At 46.4% G+C, this 16,274-nt stretch overlaps 1 protein-coding gene across 1 annotated transcript in view; it reads left to right on the top strand.

The window, feature by feature from the left end:
* NOS3 (nitric oxide synthase 3) overlaps nucleotides 1-16,274 on the top strand; it is a 235,114-nt gene that overhangs the window by 127,825 nt on the left and 91,015 nt on the right. Inside the window, 3 exon segments of the mRNA XM_030195595.1 lie at nucleotides 4,857-5,035; nucleotides 8,884-9,094; nucleotides 10,249-10,336. Of these exon segments, the coding sequence (XP_030051455.1) occupies nucleotides 4,857-5,035; nucleotides 8,884-9,094; nucleotides 10,249-10,336 (478 nt within the window).

Genomic DNA, 16,274 nt, shown 5'->3' with positions numbered 1-16,274 from the left:
GGCTACACTACAACAAACATACCTTCCAATACAAAAGGGAGGATTGGGTGTACACAGCATTCAACGTATGTCAGTGGCGGGTTGCATGAGACATCTTACGGATTGGTTTAGGGGCACATCCTTTTTTTCCTTTCCCATTCCTGAAACTAAACTAGTGAGCAAATATCACTTTAGCTATTGGTTGCATGCACCAGTTGGCAAAGCACCCACCGCCAAAGGATATGCTCCTCTTTTCACGCCGCTGAGACGTGCATGGCGATGGCTGGGCAGAGCTGGAGGGTTCGAGTGCCACTCTTCCCCCTTCCTACCGATTGGTGGCAACGTAGATTTTTCAGTGGGCACGGATACTGAGACTTTTCAGACATGGAGGGAGGGGGGGATAATATTCCTGTTTCAAGTATTAACAAAAGAAGGCAAATGTAAGTCCTTCAAGGATTTGTGTGAGAATGTTGGACTTCCAGCACAGGCTACCCTTTCCTACTTGCAATTGAGCCATTACATTGCCTCCCTCCCCCGAGCGTCGTTGACCTCGCAGAGACGAAGACAAATTACAGATTTGCTAGATTTGGAGGCGCAGCTTTCGGTTCCTCTAAAATTCTATCATTTTAAACTCAAAGAGCTTTGCCCGGAGATATCATATGATCAGATTGCTGGGGCCTGGACTAGAGACTTGGGCTGTTCTATTACTGGAGTGATGGTACAGGCTAATTTGGCAATGGGGTATAAGACCTTTAGAGAGGTGACACTGCAGGAATCCCAATATAAATTTAACATGAGAATGTATATTTCGCCACATAGAGCGTTTAGAGCTGCCTTAAGACCTTTGGATGACTGCCCTAAGTGTGCGGGAACTGGGGCGCATTTGGGACATATGTTCTGGTTGTGCCCCCAGGTCCGTGTCTTCTGGACACAGCTTTGTGCATTCGTCTCGAGTATCTGGGGGTTGCAGTGGTGCCCCTTACCTACCCTTTTATTTGACAAATATAAGGTGAGAGGGAACCGAAGGAGGGGTATGTTACCGTTCCTACGCATGGCGACTGCTATGGGAAAGAAAACGATTTTATTGAATTGGATTTCATCGGAACCCCCTTCCATGCCACGGTGGCGATCCCTTATGATCTCCCTAGGAGCTCTAGAACGTAGGGAAATAAATGACTTAGCATCCCCGAAAGGAGATCGACTATTACAATGTTGGTTATTGTTCTGGGATACCTTGACTCCCATGGCTCGCAGTAGAATTCTGAATGGGTAAGCTTGCAGGGTGGAGGGTGGGTGGGAGGTGGGAGGGGGGGAGGTTAGATAGGCACATTATGAAAGCAAAAATTATAAATGACCAGGTTGAACATGGATGTAATTAGATTATTGGAACGCACTTGTAATGCAATGTTTTTTTTTTCCACTTTATTGTCACCTGTACCTTTTGGTCATTAATAAAAATGATATAAAAAAAAAAAAAAAAAAAAAAATTTAATTAAAATGTTTGAAATTAAAAAACAAATCCTGAGCTGCCAAGTCACCAAAGTGCAGGAGAAAACTTTCTGGCCAGTCGTGTTTTGTTTTTAAAAAGTAATAATTTTTATTGTGCTCAGAAACACTAATACATAAATTACAAAAACAAATAGGAAAATTGACATTTGAACACTTTAAACTTTCCATCAGTGTAATATAGAACAAAACACTAAGACCGAGACCCCCTAAAAAGCATACCCCACCTGACCAGGGCCAGTCCTGGTTTTGCTCTTGCATCCCAAAGGCAGTGTGGGTATTTGTAGTCCCTGATTATAGCCACTGAAATCAGCTTTGCAGGTCCCGTAATACAAAAGGAGATGGTTTGTCAAAAATCCAGGACTGGTCTGATATCCCTCCTGGAACTGGGTAACTCGGCAACTCTGATAAATGTAAAATCCAAAACTTCTGAAAGGTTGGAAGCGTAATCCTGGCCCTGATGCCCAGGTTTAGTGTATACACTATGCTGTGAGAGTCTGTCAGGGGAAGGAAAGTCTGGCCTATGTTTTTCTTTCCTTATCAACTTAGGGAGTGTGTGGGTGTAGATAAAACAGAGCAGAAGAGGGGCCTTTCCTCAGCTAGGATGCCTGCAGACGTCTGGGGAAGGGCTGGCACATTGATTGTGAGCCACAGAGGTCACAGCAACAATTCTACAGGAAATAAAAGGCCCCACACGGAAACAGAGCCTGGGGGTTAGTCACAAAGTGAAGGAACGGGGTGTCAGGAGCAGCACGAAGCCCTCTGAGGTGGTGGCTTCCTGTGCACTGTGCAGCTTGGGAGGGGGGGGGTCTTGTTACAAACCTAGAGGTCCTTTTACTAAGCTGTGGTAAAAGGGGGCCTGCGATAGCGTCAGCACGTGTTTTTGATGCGCCCCGAGGCCCCCTTTCACTGCAGCGGGTAAGAGGTTGTCTTTTTTTTCTCAACAAGAAATGGCTGCTGTGTGGCACCCGGCCATTTGGAGCACTTTGTGCCACCCATTGAGGTGGCGGCCGGTAAGGGTTCCTGCACTAACCTGGCAGTAACCAGGCAGCATGCACCGGAAATGGTGCGTACTAGGGGTGGGAACTACAGCCAGGCTCCTGCGGTATCCCGGCGGTAGTTCCGGATTGATGCATGGCACGCTCATTGCTGTGCACCATCTCTTTAGTAAAAAGGCCCTCTGGAGCCTTCGTGTGTGAATGCTTTGCTCTCCTGCCATATTTTTCTTGTCAAATTGAGTACTCTGGCTCCAGTTGCTACAAATACAGATCACACAGGACAATGTTTCAGCAAAGGTAAGTATGATACTAAAAATGAGCTGAACTAATCAAAACTAACTTAATCACCATAAATGCAGTGGCGTAGCAAGGGCGGGGCGGTGGGGGCGGTCCGCCTCGGGTGTCAACGGGTGGGGGGGTGCATCCGTCCACCCCCCCCCCCCCCCGGCGCAGCGCCTCCCCCCCCCCCCGACACGGTCCCCACCTGTCTACGAGCTCCATCCATCTGCAGCGCTGCTGTAAAAATCGCTTCGTCGGCCCTTCCTGCACTCACTCTGTCCCACCCTCTGACGTAACTTCCTATTTCCTCAAGGGCGGGACAGAGTGAGTGTGGGAAGGGCCGACGAAGCGATTTTTACAGCAGCGCTGCAGATGGATGGAGCTCGTAGACAGGTGGGGACCGTGTCGGGGTGGCGCTATGCTGGTGGGGGGGTCCATGCCGGTGGGGGGGTGTCGTGTTGGTCTGCACCCGGGGGGGGGGGGTGCAGCGGCGATCCGCCCCTGGTGGCAGCCGCCCCCGCTACGTCACTGCATAAATGTATTCATTTACATGTGATACCAAGTTAGTAAAGAGGAGAAAAAGACCTCAGTAGTCACCGCGTGGCAGCAGAACAAATTGTGTACTCAGTGCCCGCATTTCTATGACTCCGTTCTTATCATTGGTCAAAAAAACTCCACTGTGAATGAATATAAGTAGGTTGTGACTGGTTTTCAATATTACATAGAAATTGAGTAGTCTAAATAATGTTATGCCCGTTGGGCATATTTAAAGCTAAGTAACATTATTTAGACTAAACAATTTCTATGTAATATTGAAAACCAGTCACAACCTACTTATATTCATTCACAGTGGAGTTTTTTTGACCAATGATAAGAACGGAGTCATAGAAATGCGGGCACTGAGTACACAATTTGTTCTGCTGCCACGCGGTGACTATTGAGGTCTTTTTCTCCTCTTTACTAACTTGGCATCACATGTAAACGAATACATTTATGGTGATTAAGTTAGTTTTGATTAGTTCAGCTCATTTCCAGTTGCTACAAGCCATTAGGAAAGTGTTTCAGACGCATCTTTGAGAGCAGATCGATTCAGGGGGCAACAGAGCTGCCAAGTTACTCATTCCAGGAGGGAGACCTTTTGGCAGGTCCTGGATTTCTGCCAACCTCATCCTGGTGCATTACGTGACCTGCAGCACTGATCTCAATGGATAGAATCATAGACTACAACTACGACACTACTTTGGGATGTAAGTTTAAAACCAAGCCCAGGCCAAAAAGTCTCCCTCCTGGCATGGGTAACTTGGCAACTCTGGGGCAAGCTTGGTCAGTACTAGTGCCTTGCCACTAGTATTTCAGTCTGGGCTAATCTCAGCAGTTCCCCAGACTCCCTCAGGCTGCACCTGTGACAGGGAGAGAGGCTCACTCAGTCTGAGCCAGTGGTTCCCAAACCGGGCCTGAGGGCTCATTACTGCATGCAAATCTCTCTTATGAATATTCATTGTGGATATCTTGAAAATCTGACTGGCTGAGCAGCCCCCAGAACAGGTTTTTGGAACCACTGGTCTGAGCTAATTTAGTGTAGGGGAGGGGGCTCTCAGTACGTTTGCACCTGACTCCATGTCATAAGGAATGGGCTAATGCAGTCCTAGTTTTACCCTAATACATGCATGACCCTGCAATTCTGATCTATTACATGAGAAAATGAGAATTACGAGTCCACATAGTCGATAGGGTAAAACCAGAACTGGACTAGCCTGTTCCTTATGACATGGAGTCAGGTGGCAGCCCTATCTCTGTCGCTTATTTTAAAGGGTAAGGGCTCTTTTTTTAGTTTGCCTCTTGTTTTCAAGGAAGAGACAGGTATATTAGCTGGGTCTGTCATCTCTGTGGGTGCAGGGAGCACTTGAGCACTCCAAGCTCTTCACTGTAGGCAGAGAAGAGTCGTTTGCAACCCCAATCATTTTGAAAAGTTGGCTTCTTTGCTGCCATAGCGTGGGAGGCGGTGCTCACGTAGAAGAGGTAGTGGTTACCCCGTAGGCCTGCAGCACAGTACACTGCCTGTGACTCACATGTTCTCTGTATGCGTCCATTCAGCAGAGTCCGGAGAAAAGGGCACATGGGTCTCAGACAGCCGCCTACCACCCTGCACCCTCTTCCAGGCTCTGACCCATTTCCTGGACATCACCACCCCACCAACCCCGCAGTTCCTACAGCTCCTGGCCACGCTGGCTGAAAACCCCATAGAGAGTCAACGGCTGGAGAGGTTAAGCCAGGTATTTGATGGAACACTGCTGTGCTTTCACCCTAACCAACTCTGTAAGCATACATAACCCATATGCAGGGAATGGGGGCGGGGTCTTTCTACTTCAATTTGAGGGTCATGACTTAATTCTGGAGAGAGACTTCAAAACAGTCCTGGCTTTCTGCCACACTCTTCGGAACGGGTTCTCAGGTCTGTGGTGCTGATGTTAGACTTAAGCAAGGTCTACATCAACCACAGTGCACTGGGATGTTAGCAGGACCGGCCAAAAGGTCTTGGTCCTGGAATTAGGGTGCCATCAGCAACAGGAGCCTGATGGTTTAGTAAAAACCAGGATCTTCTGACAGGGATCTGCCTCACCTGTTACAACCACCTATGACAGTGATTTCAAATCAGATCCCGGGAGCCATCAAACTATACTGGTTTTCAGGAGATTCCAAATGAATATGCAAGAGATATGACCATCTGAAGGGAATATGTCCCACTGAAGGGAATCAATGCTGCTGCTGTTCTGCCACAGAAACAAAGGTTTAAAATGTCAGGCTGTGAGGGGAGAGAAGTTGAGAGAAATGAGTAGTGCCGGACCTGGGGGGGTGGAGGGGAAACAGAGTGAGAGATGATGGACACGTGGAGTGGGGAAAGGGAAGGAAGAGAGATGGAGATGGGGAAGCAGGGAACAGAGAGGGAGAGATGTTAAATCAGGGAGGGAGGAAGGGAAGGAAGAAAGATGGAGATATGTTGGATCCAGAGGTGAAGGGAAAGGAGGGAGATAGATGTTAGACACGTGGGATGGGGTAAGGGAAGGAAGAGAGATGGAAGCATATTGGACCTGGGGCACTGGGGAAAGAGGGAACAGAAAGGGAGAGATGCTATACATAGGGGGAATGGAAGAAAGAGAGATGAAAACATGTTGGACCCGGGGCAGAGAAGAAGCAGATAAAGACATGTTGGACCCGGGGGCAGAGGGGAAAAAGAGAGAGACATGTTGAACCCAGGGGTGGAGGGGAAGGGATGGGATGGGGTAAGAGAAGAAAGAGAGATGGAGAGATGTTGGGCCTGGGGGTGGTGGGGAAGGAGGGAGTAGAGAGGGAGAAATATACTCAGAGGAGGAAGAGAGGGAGGGAAAGATGTTGAACCCCAGGGAAGTTTGAGAGACATGTTGGACCTGTGGAGGGAGGGAGGGAGAGAGAGGGATAGATGTTGGATCTAGGGACAGGTGGATGGAGAGAGGAAGAGATATTAGACCTGGGGGCAGAAGGGAGGGAGAGAAGAGAGAGGGAGATATATTGGACCTGGGGGCAGAAGGGAGGGGAGGGGAGATGCTGGACAGTGGGAAGGAAAGAAGAGAGATGGAAACATGCAAGACCATGGGTGAGGACAGTGGTGGAGGGGAAGGGATATCAGATTACAAGGATGCAGGGGAAGGGGCAATTCTGAGAATGTTAGAACCATATGGAAGAGGCCATGGGTGGGGGTTGTCAAGGTGATGACTGAGAGGAGGACAGTGAGTACAGAGGGTAGAAATGTGGTATTGGGGAGTAGATGAAAGACAATGGAATAGGAGGCTGAGGAAAGGGTGAGAGCAGAAATGGGAGAGATATGGGGTGAGAGAAGGAGATGTAAAGTTGAAAGGTGAAAGGAAATAGGAGATGGAGAACTAGAAGGTAAGAGGGTGAAGCTTGAGTGGACAGAGAGGCAGAAAAGAAAAAAAAGAAGGAAAGAGCTAAAAGGGAAAGATCAGTGTGTCAGACAGGTGCAGTGAGGGAATGGTATATTGGTGTTTTAGGGCCCAGTGTAATGGTTATAGTGCTGCCTATTCATAAGTAATGTTCTTGCTTGATTCATAGGGGTAGTCTACTATCATACGACATGTTTGCTACATTTACGTTAAGTTAGGATTTTTTCAGGTTTTGTATTTCACAATGTGCCTGGGAGAGATTTTTGTTGCTACTCCTCAGATGGACATGAGAATCAGCATGTCTTTTTTTTTTTGTTTTTTGTATGATGATTTCCATGTAGAAATTTCCTAGTTCTGATCTGCATCTGTTGTTGGGAAAAGGTTGGATTCTTGTGGATGCGGAGCGTATGTACATTTAACTCATAAGAACTGCTATACTGTGTCAGACCAAAGGTCCGTGAGGGTGATGCATGCAGTGTGTCACATATGTCAGCGTCATCCGTCAGGTGTGTCGAAATGAAAAAAGGTTGAGCCTCAGTAGCATTTAGAAAGCACAACAACATGCAGATCATTCCAAATGTATACCCTGGATCAGCATGGTTTAATGATTTTGTATATTTCTACATCAGGTTTTTGGCTAAAGTGTGTTTTAGAAATATTATGACAGATGCAGAGCCAGTAATCTATCAGATGGAAAGTTGGGAGGGTGGAGGGGGGGGGCATGACCCTTATTGCCCGGGGACCCAGATCCCTGTCAGTCTGTCCCTGATGAGATATATACACGTACATTAGTCAGGTTTCTCAGAACTGATGCAAATGTGTCTCATGTATAATCATTAGGAATCTTCTCAAAGCCAGCGAGTCTAGCTGAGTCCTGGGGTGTGGTTTATTTATTTATTGCATTTGTATCCCACATTTTCCCGCATAACAGTAGGCTCAATGTGGCTTACAGGTTCCGGAGAGGAGAGTACCAACTCCGGGAATATATACAGAGTGGGAAATAGAGTAACAGTAGGTGCAAGGAAGCTGAATAGGAAGAAGAAACAGCACTTTGCATTTGACTTGACATTCCTTATGCTAAGGAAGGCAAAGAGGGACGTTGAAAAAAAGATTGCAATGGAGGCAAAAATGCATAGTAAAAATTTTTTTTTAGGTATATTAAAAGCAGGAAGCCGGCAAAAGATGTTTCCAGGATAGCCATGTATGTATCAAATCCTGGCTCTATAAGAATCCTAAATTTAAAGCTTGAACTCTGAAAGAGAGAGAAAATAAGAGCCCATATAGGTTATGACCCCAAAAGCAGGTTTTGGGAACCCATTCTGCCTGTGTACCATCTATGGAGCTCTCCATTTGTATATCAGTTCTCTGTTCCGCCAAGTAATCACATACACCTTGTCAGTAACCCACCTGCCCAGTGTATTTACCCATTCCTGGTCCATATTTTATCTGTCCTCCATTAATCCACAAGCTCACCTTTATTCATCTATCGATTCACTGCCTGTATCTGTTAGGGGTATGCAGGGCAGACATTTTCCTTTCATTTAGTTTCCCATGTCATATATACAGATTTTCATTTTGTTCTATTTTGTTGTTCCATGTGATAAATAGTGCACACTATTTATGATACAGGAAAAACACAAAACTTAGGGGGGTTTCCTGTCCATTTGGATTAAACTGATATAAAATGACATGAGAAAATTGTGTCAAAAGAAATACACATCACTAATATCTATTAACTTTGCCCTCCATCCTACATTTCCTCTCCTTCCCCATTCTGTCTTTACCCAGAAAGACTCTGCACCAGGGGCGTAGCTAGGTGGGGGCATGGGCCCCCAGATTTAGTCCTGGGCCCCCTCTACTTTCGACCCGCTGCAAGGTACCTTTGCTGGCAGGGGGTCCCCACCCCCATCAGCCTTAGTTGTCTTCAGCGCCAGTCTCCGGCGCATTTGCTGATCTGTGCTGTGAGTCCTGACGTCGACTCACAGCACAGATCAGCGAACATGCCGGAGACCGGCACTGAAGAACACAGGCTGGCGGGGGTCGGGCTAAAATGTGCCCCCCCCCCCCACCTTGGGCTCTGGACCCCCCTCCCGCCAAGGTCTGGCTATGCCCCTGCTCTGCACACTTACCTCCATCCATCGACCCTTTCTCTACTGTCTGACTTTGGTGTGATTCTGTTATAGGATGCTCGCTTGTATGAGGAATGGAAGTGGTTCCAGTGCCCGACGCTGATGGAGGTTCTGGAAGAATTTCCATCGGTGTCCCTCCCCTCCTCGCTTCTTCTTACTCAGCTGCCCCTCCTTCAACCTCGATATTACTCCATCAGCTCATCCCTCGAGGTCTGCCCCAATGAAATACACCTCACCATTGCCGTGGTGTCCTTTCGGACTCAAGGTGAGTCTACATTTCTCCAGACCTGAGCCAGACCTTTCTGTGGGCTCCTTTTACTAAGCGGTGGTAAGCCCAATGCCGGCTTACCGCTCGCTATATAGGAAGTACTGCTGGGCTACTGCAGCAGCCCAGTGGTACTTCCCACCCCTAGCACGCTGTCATTTCCGGCGGTAATCACTGCCCGGTTACTGCTGGGTTAAAGTGGGAGCCTTTACCACCACCTCAATGGGTGGCGGTAAGGGCACCCCCCCCCCCCCCAAAAAAAAATGGCCTCACAGCAAGTGCTTTACTTGCTGCATGGCCATTTCCTGCAGGAAGGCGAGACTTCCCTTTTACCACCTGCAGTAAAAGGGGGCCTCAGTACACACGTAAAACATGTGCCGATGCCAGCACTGGCCCCTTTTTGCTGCAGCTTGGTAATAATGGCGTTTCCTCTCCCCCCTGGCAGGGTGAGTGTTTACTCCTGGACTGCTACTACTAATCATTTCTAAAGTCCTACTAGACATACACACTGTACACATTATATGCAGGTACTTTCTCTGTCCCTAAAAGGCTCACAATCTTTTATACCTGTGGCAATGGAAGGTTAAGTGACTTGCCCAAGGTCACAAGGAGCTGCAATAGGTTGCCAGAATCAAAGGCCACTGCACTAACCATTAGGCCACTTCTCCACTCTGTACACTAACCATTATGCCATTAGGCAGAGAGAATGATTCCTGCCGGGCCGACCTCCCCCCTCCCCCCCCCCCCCCCCCCACCAGTACTTTTCCCGGCTTATCAATAAATGCCCTGGTGGTCTAGTGGCCTTTTACGGGTAGTACTGATGCCCAGTTGCTCCTGCCCCCTGCCTGTTCCTCGGTCAAAATGGCTGCCGAGACTGCCGTGGGTGGTCCCGGTAGCCATTTTCAGATTGGAATTGGCATGACCAAACCCAGATTTTGGTGCTGAAACTGAAATTTGGTCAACCTCTAATGCTTTCCTTGCCTTTTTCCTCCTCCTCCCCACCAAAGTTAGCAGGCAAACTACACCAATCCCCTTCCCCCACAGCTCTACCTTCCAGTTCACCTCAGTCCTTCCCCACAACACCCCTGTTTTGCCATCCTGGAATTGGTGCTTTTCTCATCTGCTCTGCCTTTTTCTTTTTTTCCTTTCTTCAGACAGCAGAGGTCCTCTGCACTATGGTGTGTGCTCCACCTGGCTGGACCAGATTAAGCCTGAGGAACATGTGCCCTGCTTCGTAAGGGGGTGAGAATGATTTCCACAATCTAATGTTTTAATAACCATCACTGATAGAGCAACACAAGTGTACATGGTGATAAAAACTCTTAGCAGCTTGTGGAAATGAGGTGAATTTTGCTAGCCTACCTATGTACAAGGTCCACGGCTACTTTTCAAGAGAAAAAGTACTTGCTTACTTTTGTGCTTCCTCTTTCTGAGAGAAAAAGGCAAAATGACAGATGTAGACTTCAAAATTCTACATGTACATTCTGCTTCCCCAGGGGCAGAGTTTGGGCAGCAGAGCTGGGGCAAGTTATGAGATACGTTGGATATGTTACATGGACTGTTTGGTCCTGCTTCAAAGCAGGCATGAATGTCTGTGCCTGCCTATTTTCTTGGTGAGGCTGGTTTCTGAAGGCACATTGGGCATATGTGTCCCTAGGGGCAGTGTTGTTCAAAGTACTAGGTCAAAGTACTTAAGTCAAAGTAAAAATAAATGTATATCTTAACACTTAAGTAAAAGTACAATGAAGAACACATTAAGAAATCTACTTAAGTAAAAGTTAAAAAGTTACTGCCTAATATAATACTTTTTGAGTAAAAAGTAAAAGTACCTCAAGTACAGCGAATACAACTATTGTTAACATTTTAATCCCAACATTTTATTGCTCAACAATTCAATCTTCTTCACTTTTAGTAAAGCTAAATTTTGAAAATAACTGTCACTCATGTGAATGCGCTTGTGAGTCTTTATCCACCACCGCTAAAAAGACGTTCAAAACTGTATTATCAGGAAGTGGATTGTTCGGTCTGATAAAAAGTTCCATCAAATCGGGCCAGACTGCAATATTACTTTTGTCTTTTGACTGGGTCTGCTGGTATTGATCAAAGGAATCTCTGTCTGAAACAGGTGACTTCCTTATAACAAAGAATGCTTTATCATCATCATTGTCGTTATCATCTACATTGCTAATTCATCACTTACATCTTCATCTTTGTTATCATTGTCATGCTGTCCAATTACAGTGAAGGCTTTCACAAAGTTGAAATCATTGTCTGTTGTTGTCCTAACTATTTTTGTTCTGATGGCAAAATCTGAACATCTTCAAGAACTGATGCAAGAATGTCGAATGTATGGAAACTCTTCAGTCTTAAGGCCAGACGAGCAGACTATCAACCCAATGGATTGTCACCCCAATGTAATATTTTTCATGGGATGGCTATCCGTCTGTTGTGATAGACACATATGTCTGCTCACCAAGAACTGCAACCAGCTTCAGCTTCACCTCCACTTCAAAGTGACCGAATTCATCACTGTTCTGTTTGGCTGGAGACTAGTAACCAGTTCAAAAAGCACAGACAATTCTGCTGCTCATAGGCTATATTCCCTGAACACCAACATTTAAGATGAGATGATCCACTGTTTGTGACAAGGTTTGCAATTGCAAAATCCTGTTCCAGGTTTTGCTGTTTCATTTGGTTTATGGAGGAATCGTCATTAGGTCTCTTACTTTTTACTTTTAACTGCAAGCATCAGAAGTAACTAGGTAAAAGTAGTAAAAATTGGTAAAATTATTACATCGGTAAGAGTAAAAGTAACAAAATTTTCCTGTACTTCTTTACAGTTAAAAGTAACAAAACATTTACTTAAGTACAGTAACTAGTTACATGAACTTAGTTACTATACAACACTGCATAGGGGAACCTTTCTCCTTTTCCTTTTTCTGTAAAACTGATATAGTTCGTAAATCAATTTTTTACTTGTTCCAAAAGTACAAAGACTAGGGGACACTTGAAGTTGGTTTTAAACAACTTCAGGAGTGAAGGAGTGGCCTAGTGGTTAGGGTGGTGGACTTTGGTCCTGAGGAACTGAGTTCCATTCCCGGCATAGGCAGCTCCTTGTGACTCTGGGCAAGTCACTTAACCCTCCATTGCCTACCGCATTGAGCCTGCCATGAGTGGGAAAGCACGGGGTACAAATGTAACAAAAAAAAAGTTGTATGGAATACTTTTAAAACAAATAGGAAATATTTTTTCACTCATGAATAGTTAAGCTCTGGAACTCTTTGCCAAAGGATGTGGTAACAGTGGTTAGTGTATCTGGATTTAAAAAGGTTTGGGCAAATTCCTGGAGGAAAAGTCCATAGTCTGCTATTGAGACAAACATGGGAAGCAACTGCTTGCTCTGGGATTTGTAGTATGGAGTGCTGCCACAATTTGGGTTCGGCCACTATTTGGAAAACAGGATACTGGGCTAGATGGATCATTGGTCTGACCCAGTATGGCTACTCTTATGTTCTTATCTGTGGGCCTTCACAGCCTAAATGTGCCTAAATGTGAGGATCATTTTATAAGCTATTTTTGCACAACACAGGGGAGGACTTTGGACAGAGCCTGGACAGTGTCTTGATTTATATGCCTAAAGAGCAATTCCATAATGATTCGAAAATTGGCAGTTAGGGGCCTAAGTGTGCTAGTCACTAATCTATAAGATCGGGCCTGTGCTATTGCCACTGCTGCTGCTTTTCTGGAGAAAAGTTGTTTAAAACCAGTGGGTGAAATTCTGTGACAGCACCTCTGGGTTCTGTTACAAGCCCCTGACGCAGCCCTTTGAGAGGGCGAAACATGGCCGTGTCGGGCTTTTAACTTCTTATCATTTATTGTTTATTGAATTTACTATACCGCTTCTCTTGAACTCAAATCAAAACGGTTTTTACAATAGATTAAAATAAGAATAAAAATGAGCTAAAATTAGAAAAGAAACGCCATAGGAAAGCACACTCACTCAAGACCGATCAAGCAGTTCACAAACATCTCGCTCCACACCCCCCCCCCCCCCCTCCCGCCCCGCTGCAGAAATCCAACCAAGATGAATGTTAAATCCAAGTTGAAAAGATAGGGTTTCAAGGAAGGTGTAGGAGTCATCTAACTTTAGATATTGGGGAAGTGAGTTCCGGATAGCGGGCGTGAGAAAGAAAAAGCAGATGACCAAGTGGACTCACGTTGTACCTTAGAGGAGTGAATAAATTGGACATTTTTTGAGTATTTTTTTGCGATCTGCTGGATCTTGTAGATCTGTTCCCTGTTTGTTTTCTTGGACCGTAACTGCAAGGGGGGGAGGGACATATATGTGGGTGGAGCATGGACGGGGTGGGTGGGTGGGGGCCCAAGTTACACGCAAAACTTATGTAAGTTACACATGTCCTTACCTAGGTGCCATTATAGAATTGAGGCACCTAGTATGTGCCAGATATAGAAGTGCTGGCATCAATGGCATAGCTACATGGGGGCCTGGGCCCCCCAACTTTCCTCTGGGCCCCTGGTTTTGCTGGCATGGGTCCCCAACCCCCACCAGCTGAAGTGTTGTCCTGTGCCGGTCTCCGGCACCGCCACATTGCCTGCCCTGCTCTGTCTTCCCCTCACATCCAGCTCGCTCCTGTAGTGAAACTGAGCATGCTCAATTTCACTAAAAGAAGTATGCAGGATGTGAGGGGAAAACAGAGCGAGAAGGCAACCCAATGGATTGTCACGCCAATGTAATATTTTTCATGGGATGGCTATCCGTCTGTTGTGATAGACACATATGTCTGCTCACCAAGAATTGCAACCAGCTTCAGCTTCATCTCCACTTTAAAGTGACCGAATTCATCTCTGTTCTGTTTGGCTGGAGACTAGTAACCAATTCAAAAAGCACAGAAAAAGGTGCCTGAGACCAGTGCTGGACAACACTGGTCCAGCTGGCAGGGATTGGGCCCCCGCCAGCCAAGGTATTTGCTGCAGCAGTGGGGGGGGGGGGGGGGCAGCAGCAGGGCGGTGGGGGGAGCGGCAGGGCGGCGGTGAGGCATCAAGGGGGGCGGCAGACCAAAATGTGCCCCCCACCTCAGGCTCATGGCCCCCCTCCCACCGTGAGGTCTGGCTACTCATGTGACTGGCATTGGGCGAATTCAGAAAATGAAGCCCAAATTTGAGCGCCCAAAATCTGCACGTAGCACTATTCTATAAACGGCACTCCCAAGTTGCACGCTGTTTATAGTGCATAGCACTGGGATATGCACCCAACTTTGGGCATGAAGATTACATCCACTGAAACCTGGTGTAAATCCTGACTCGTGCGTTGGGCGTGGATCCCCCAAATTCTGTAATACTGCGTTTATCTTTAGTGAACACCCCTGACCCATCTATGCTCCTTCCGTGGCCACGCCTCCTTTTCAGTTGCACGCTAAAAGATTTGCACGTAGATTTTTATAGAAGATCGCTTAGCAAGATGTGCACACAGATCCAAATTGGAACTAAATAACTGCAATAATTGGATGTTAGCACCCAGTTATTGCTAGTTAACGGTTCGTTACTCAAGTTAACGGATCATTATGCAATTAAAATGTGCATTCAACTTGGGGGCACCATATGGGACTTGATACATATGTAGAATCAGGGGGATTCGTCCTGGAGCGGCATCTCTCCCTTCTTTCCTCCACCGCCCTTCTCGAGTTTACCTTCTTTTTCTGTTTTTCAAAAGGCAGCGGCGGCAGCAATTCACATATGCTGCCCTGCCGCCGGCATCGGCCTCTTCGCTTTACTGTGGCCCGCCTCTCTGATGCAACTTCCTGTTTCCACAGAGGTAGGCCACAGTAGAGAGAGATTGGTACCGGCGGCAGGGCAGTGTTTGGGAATTGCTGCCACCTTTTGGAAAATGGAAAAGAGGGTGAACTCGGGGGAATGGTCTGGAGGATAGAAGGGGAGAGATGCCAAACTGTGGCCTAGGGGGGCGGCGGCAGCATCTCATCCTTGCCTCGGGAGGCTTTTTGCCTTGGGCCACCCCTGATATATTTTATCAAGTCACAGTCACTTCTCATAAAATAGCACCAAAATAGTCACCTTTCTGCTTACTTAACCAACGCATATTTAAAAGTATGGGGGGGGGGGGGGGGGTCTATATTCAAAATGATTTAACTGGCCAGAAACAGCTCTTGGCTGCTTAAATCGGCCTTCATAGGGCTAACCACTAATTTTCAGTGGCACTTAAACAATTAGTGTCACTGAAAATAACCAGTTGGTGCTGGACTAGAAAAAACGGCTATTCTGGGGACGGAGTTAGCACTGGGCTGGTTACGTGCCGATATTCAACACTTAACTGGCCAGGTTAACCGCATAAATTAGACTGCATAAAAGTCAGTCCTATCTTTGTTCAGTAACCCATAGCCAGTTAAGTGCTGAATATCGCACTTAGCCACTTGTGTTAGCCGGCTCCGTAAACCCAGAAGTTCAATGTCAGCGCCAGGACTTGACCCAACATTGAATTTCCAGGTTTAACACTAGCAGCAGTCAGCAAAACGCTGATCGCCATCGACTCACTATCAGGCCCATGATATCCAATTATGTATTCTTACGGGATTGTTCTGGGAAGGGTGGTGAGGTGATCATCATGGGTTTAATTATCAAAATCTCAAGTGGGGGGGAGGGGAATCCAGTTAATTGAAAGAGGGGGTGCAAGGCAGAAAGCTTGCCTAGGACTCTAATAAGCCTTGCACAGGCCTTGAAAATGTTAAATGATCGATGGGAAAACAGAGGAATGGATGGCTCAGTGGAAGGGTAAATAAATGAGACTGATAGCTGGATGGACAAGTGATTGAATGGATGTATGAATGAGAAAGCATGATTAGATGGACAAATATGCAAATGAATGGGTGGTAGAAGAGTAGATAGATGATTAGATGGACAAGTAAACTAATTGACAGTTGGCAGTTAGATGGATGAATGGATGACAGGTAGATGAGTACATGCATAACTGGATAGATTGATGACACCAGATGAGTAGATGAACAAGGTAGAAGGTGAATGGATAACAGGTAGATGAGTAGATATTCAACTGGATAGATTGATGACATAAGATGAATAGATGAATGAAATGGAAGGATGGAAAGGTGACACAAATGTGTAGAGGCATAGATGGATGATGAGATTAGAT

The sequence above is a fragment of the Microcaecilia unicolor genome, chromosome 1 (assembly GCF_901765095.1).
Source record: "Microcaecilia unicolor chromosome 1, aMicUni1.1, whole genome shotgun sequence".
NCBI classification, from domain to species: Eukaryota; Metazoa; Chordata; class Amphibia; order Gymnophiona; family Siphonopidae; genus Microcaecilia; species Microcaecilia unicolor.
The sequence above is the reverse complement of the archived record's forward strand: the minus strand, read 5'-3'. Positions and strand labels throughout refer to the sequence as shown.